Below are 5,948 nucleotides of genomic sequence, written 5' to 3'. Positions count from 1 at the left end.
ACCGATACCGGCACCGTGCTGTGCCATGAGGGGAGCCCGGCCTGTGTCGACTAATGCCGACTCGTTCACGTGTGTCAGCTGGTGCTGACTCGGCTGAACCGTACCCGCCATGGTGCCCAGCCACAGCAGTAACCTCCGGGCGACAGTTGCAACTTCTCGCGCTTGGGCGCCTCGGATGAGAGGCCGACACGTTGTAGTGTTTCTCCCATCGTTCTATCTTTCCCTTCATGAGATGAAAGTTGGCCTTTCCCACAAGATCAACATTACCTTAAATCTTATTAGTGTAAAGGGTAGCGTGGCCAAAGTTTAAAGTATTCTGAGTCGATGTGGTTAATATCGAGGTTGCCCTAAAACACAGTTCCATCCTCAGTTTATTAAAAAGCAATCAATAAAAGACACATATTTTCCAGGCACCTTTGATGTGAAAGGACTGTACACTATGCGGTAATTTTACCCTTAAAGCCTGTACTTATCTGAATAAACAGGACGCGACAGCCAGCGCCTGACGACCTCGTTCCGTCCCAAAGTGCAGCGGGAATGAGTAAGAGGGAGAGAGAGGTTAAAGGTCTACACCCGCCCCTTTTATAGACTTTTAGGCCTGAGTTGTCATAGGCTCTTTACCAGCAATTCTGATTGTTAACAGAGAAAACCACACAAGTATGAGGACCACATAGGTATGGGGGACTAACAATGAGGGTTTAGGTGCCGCACAATTCAACATAATCTGACGTAGGCGCGTCCGGGGCGGCGACGTCATCCCGCATCGTAGGGCATCCTCAGCGCGTCCGGGGCGGCGACGTCATCCCTCATCGTAGGGCATCCTCAGCGCGTCCGGGGCGGCGACGTCATCCCGCATCGTAGAGCATCCTCAGCGCGTCCGGGGCGGCGACGTCATCCCGCATCGTAGGGCATCACTACAACTTCCTCCATCGCCAACGTGTGAGCTCGCTCCGTCGGCGGCAGGTATCCGTATAACCTCTGATCCTCGTACACCTCCGAGCCCATCCAGTTCAAGGGAAGCTCCAGCTCAGCAGATGACATCACAGGGACACCCGATCGGAAGCGAGCGAACACACGGCCCACGCCCGAGCCGTGGCTCATGGCCTTCTACTTCAGCCATCATATCAGTCGTCTCTCGGGGTGGAGGATGGGACGCCTCGATACCGTGCTCCGGCTGGGAACAAAACTATCAGCAAAATAACCCCAAATCAATTCTGCCAAAGAGTGCCAAAAGAAAGATTAGTACAGGCAAAAGCATAAACTATCACATATATGTATACAACTCCCACACATCTTTGTGCCTTGGAAAAAACGTATGTGATGCCCAAAACTTATAACCTAGAAAACAAAAAATCATAACTTAAAATAGGATCTTCAAAAACAGACACTAATACAAATACAAGTAAAAATACAAAACCATTTAAAATTCTGTAGACCGAACAACGGATAAAAGGGCGAGACGCCATGGCTCTCCAGGCTCATCCCAGTCTCCGCATTCTAGGGGAAGCGAGTTATCAGCAACGTCATCAGTAAATAGCAATTCTTGTTCAGGAACAAAATCCTTCAATTGATTGATGTGGCACTTCAGCTCGCGGTATGGCTCGTTCACTTCCTTGCACAAGTAAGACACTGGTCCGATTCTTTTCATTATCCTCGCGGGACCGCGCCATCGGTCACCAAGGGCGCGACCTGGACCACGACGGTGCCCCGGGTGGACTTTCACCCAGACAAGGACCCCGACATTAGGCTGAAAGTGCTTGCGGACGCGTTTGTTGTAGATGCGCGCCCAACCTTCTCGTGCACGACTCGAAGTTTCCACCGCCACCGACCTCGCCACCTGAAGACGTTCCTGAAACCTCTTCGCCGAATCGGCTGCAATCGTGACGTCGTTGGTGGGCCCGAGGGGGAAGTGGCCATGATGACCCGTCATGAGGTAGATCGGCTGTTCTCTGATGCTTCGATGAACCGAGGAGTTAAGCGCCAAACGAACCTGGGGAAGGTACTGATCCCAAGTGTCTGGTCGGCTCTCCGTCAGAGTTGCCAGCGCATCTTTTACCACTCTATTAGTCCTCTCAATCATGCCATTGGCTTGTGCATGGTACACCGTCGTGAATGACATCTTTGTCTGGATAATGCTGCATACCTGTTGGAATAGACGGTTACAAAATTCACTTCCATTATCCGTCTGTATAACACGTGGTGGCCAAAGAGAGTCACGAAGTATTGATGAAAGCCTCAGCCACAGTCTCTGCACTCTTACAAGGCAGAGGGATAAGCTGAAGGTAACGAGTCATATGATCAACGATCGAAAGTACGTACCGATTTCCACTGGTGAGCTGTGGAGATCCATGAGTCGGCACTTACTCTTTCAAGTGGTAGATTAACATCTGGAGCGTTTGCCATAGGCGCTTGCCGTAAGCTGGTCCCTTGCGCCGCTGGCATACTGCACACGAACGCACAAAACTGCCTGGTCTCCCTGAGAAGGTTGGGAAATAAATAGATCACGGATCTTACAGTATGTCCGGTACACTCCTGAATGTGCCCCAAGAGGTGAAGAGTGAACCAATTTTAGAGCAAACATCACGAGCTCCCGAGGAATGACCAGCGGGTGCAAGAGACGTTCTGGTAGGTGTCGAACATGGTAAAGAATGCCATTAATTAATTCGAACTCTTCTAACGGCAGAGGTAGCTTTCGTCGTGGCACAGCTCTTTCCTCCAGGTACTGAATGACCTCTCGCCACAGAGGATCCTTCAGCTGACATCACGAACCTTCTGTGGATCAAGAGCACTAGCATCAATGTTAGCAACACGACTAAGACAGTCAGGGACATGGTTAGAAGAACCTTTCTTGTATAAGAGTTTATACTGGTAGTTAGATAACTCATGGGACCACTTCGACATCCGCGGAGATTTCGTACGACGATGAAAGACGAACGTTAGTGGTCTGTGGTCCGTGAATATTAAGAATTTATTGCCATATAGGTAGTGGTCAAAAGCACGAACCCCTTCTATCACAGCGAGTGCTTCATATCTATCGCCGGATATCTCGTTTCGGGACCCCTTAGCTTACGGGAAAAATAAGCTACTGCATGAGGGATATCATCTGGGCCTCTCTGCATAAGGCAGGCTCCTAATGCCAACTTTGAAGCATCACAATGAACCTCAAATGGGGAAGTGAAGTTCGGTTTCTTCAAGACAGGAGCTTCTACAAGTGATTGCTTAAGGGTGTTGAAGGCCTTTTCTTCCTCATCTGTCCAGACAAACTTCGCATCCTTACGTGTGAGCCTTGTAAGTGGGGCAGCAAGAGCAGCATAATTGGGAATATGTTTTCTAAAGTAGCCACTACAGCCAGAAATCTGCGCACACCTCTTTGACAGTACGGGGAGCAGTGCTGTTATTAATGGCAATGACCTTGTCAGGGTCCGGTAAAATTCCTCTGGGGTGACCTTGAAACCCAGGAATTTAAATTCGCGTGTTGCAAACTCGCATTTTTCGCGATTTAATCTAAATCCTGCCTTATTTAAGAGATGCAAGGTTTCTGTTAGATGCTCTAGATGCTCTTCGAACGAGGAACTGTGCACAACGACGTCATCGAGGTAAGCTACCGTATGTCGCCCTAGTACCGCTGATAATACCATATTAATGGTTCTCTGAAAGGTGCTAGGAGCCGTAGCAAGACCGAACGGTAATCGTCTGAACTGCCACAGGCGATGTCCATCGGAAAACGCGGTCTTCGGACGATCCTCAGGTGCTACAGAGATCGACCAATACGCATTTTTAGCGTCGAGAACCGTAAACCAGGACGTATCTCTGAGCTCGTCGATGAGTTCGTCAATACGGGGCATAGGATAACTATCGGCGAGAGTCGCCGCATTTAGCCCTCGAAAGTCAATGCAAAACTGTGTACCGTTCTTTTTACGAACGAGGACCACAGGAGATAACCATGGTGACGACGAAGGCTCTATCACCCCCTCATCTCTCATCTTATCGCACTCGTCGCGAATGAAAGCTTTAGTCTTCTCGGGTAAGCGCCACTGACGGACACATATGGGGTCAGAATCATTAGTTACAATACGGTGCTCAACTCCCGGCACGTGACCTAATATGGGGTCATCTGAGAACAATTTAGGGAATTTAGATATCACCTTGCAAAGATGATGTTGCTGCAATTCATCTAAATGGTCGAGGTGAATACCTAACATGGCGGCACTGGCACACGCGCTCACATACTGTCGCGTCGGCGGAAGGACGGAGATCGATGTCGGGAAAGATGGTGAATTCAGAGTCCTCGTAACCAAAATCCAGCGTCCCATAATATTCATCAAAGTCATCATTGAATTCATCAAGTTCATTATTCTCCTCTAAAGCCTCTTTACGATCACTTGCGGGATCCTCGACCGAATCGCTCCCCTGACGGGATCCGTCCTCACCATCTCCCACGACAACAACCTCGTCTGCTTCACTGACCTCTGCCAAACATGTCCCATTTTTAATAGTTTTAGGTCTCGAGTCTGTGTTAACAACCCATACAGACACACATCGATTATTTACAGACACTAATGATCTCGGTACTAGCACTGAATCGCTTACGCCCGTCAGAAATGCGGTCGGCCCGGAGAAGCTTCTCGGCACTCGACCCTCAACAAATCTTCCTGTACGAGGAGGGCACAAAACCGTACGCAATGCGTGCACTTTATTAGAGATCCCGTAATGACACAACTACCCACTGCACAATCACTGACGGCCGTGATACACAAAGATTGTGCATCAGTGTAAGTAACAGGTAATTTACGCCCTGTAACAATAAATATGATTCGTGAGGGGACAGGTTATGCACAAACTCAAAATCAAACCTTCTTAGAAGTCCATACCAATTAACACTGGGGCAGGAAAAGAAACATTCGACACACAACAAACACGATGAACACACGATACATCTTTGTCTACAGAGAACTTCACATTACATTCGGCATCGACAGTTAGCATATTACCAGAAACACCGCGCAATTGTTTAGTTAACCCCTTTTGCTTTTTAATTCTTAACAGGCTCATAGCCTCACTCTTCACTATGGTCGCCTCCGACCCGCTGTCAACGAAGCAGTCGATAATTATGCCATTTACTCTAAGTTTGATTATAGGTCTGCCCGACTTTATCTCGTCACTGATCGGTCTGATTTTGCGTCCGTTTCTGTCGCCAGGAGAGGTGGGACGCAATCTGTTCCCTGGCGAGTCGGAAAGGGACAGACTCTCGCTATGTGCCCAGTCTCGTGAGCAATTAAAGCACCGGCGTGCATCTCGCTTAGCCCGACACTCTCGTGTATTATGAGTGTGGCTTTTATGGAAGCTACAAAACTTCGAGAGTTGCTCACCTGTGGCAGCGACGTGAGGACGAGAGCGAGCCATGGCGGGTTCGCGAGGGGCTAAACTTATCTGCGAGGGACCATCGTGGTGCCGCACTCCAACTCGCGTGTTCCAGACTCGTTGCGCTGCGTCAACGACTTGTGGTAGAGGGTCACCCTCTTTTAAAGCAAGGACTTCTCTCAGCCAACCAGGAAGACCCTGCAAAAATACTCTGCGAATCAGTTCATCGGGTTCTCCTATCGCATTCGGGTAGTCTCTGTAACCTTGATATATTGCGCCCTCTAGTTGCAAATAAAAGTCGAGTGGTGCCTGACCTGCGGTCATCTGGTTTTCGTAGATGAGTCTGAAGAAATCCGCTGCGGAGCAAGTACCGCGAATTTTCTCTTAACTTTCGCTTAAACAATTCCCACGTATCAATGCCATCAAATAGGGGCGAGTTTATTACTAAATCAGCTGATCCCCTGCAAGTTGCACGTGCCGATCGTATAAATGCATCATCATTTTGAGGCCTAGTTAGATTTTCTATTTGTCGTAGCCATCCTTCAAGTTCTGTGTTACGCTTCAATGGTTGAGAAGCAGGCACCTCA

At 48.9% G+C, this 5,948-nt stretch overlaps 2 protein-coding genes across 2 annotated transcripts in view; both read right to left on the bottom strand.

Moving 5' to 3' along the window:
* Positions 1–1,420: 1,420 nt before the first annotated feature.
* On the bottom strand, positions 1,421–2,901 carry LOC119568908. The gene is made up of 4 exons (XM_037917310.1): positions 2,770–2,901; positions 2,515–2,731; positions 2,365–2,476; positions 1,421–2,276 (listed from the first exon to the last, which is right to left on the bottom strand). The coding sequence occupies exons 1-4, from the start codon at positions 2,899–2,901 to the stop codon at positions 1,421–1,423; spliced, it is 1,317 nt and encodes a 438-aa protein (XP_037773238.1).
* Positions 2,902–3,011: 110 nt separating this feature from the next.
* Positions 3,012–5,948, bottom strand: part of LOC119568907 — a 3,200-nt gene continuing 263 nt past the window's right edge. The window contains exons 1-5 of the mRNA XM_037917309.1: positions 5,836–5,948; positions 4,965–5,717; positions 4,724–4,795; positions 4,227–4,469; positions 3,012–4,114 (exon numbers count right to left, since the gene is read on the bottom strand). The exon at positions 5,836–5,948 is cut by the window's right edge and continues 263 nt beyond it. Of these exons, the coding sequence (XP_037773237.1) occupies positions 3,012–4,114; positions 4,227–4,469; positions 4,724–4,795; positions 4,965–5,717; positions 5,836–5,948 (2,284 nt within the window). The remainder of the gene's footprint in view (positions 4,115–4,226; positions 4,470–4,723; positions 4,796–4,964; positions 5,718–5,835) is intronic.

This window comes from Penaeus monodon, unplaced genomic scaffold (assembly GCF_015228065.2).
Source record: "Penaeus monodon isolate SGIC_2016 unplaced genomic scaffold, NSTDA_Pmon_1 PmonScaffold_1148, whole genome shotgun sequence".
NCBI classification, from domain to species: Eukaryota; Metazoa; Arthropoda; class Malacostraca; order Decapoda; family Penaeidae; genus Penaeus; species Penaeus monodon.
The sequence above is the reverse complement of the archived record's forward strand: the minus strand, read 5'-3'. Positions and strand labels throughout refer to the sequence as shown.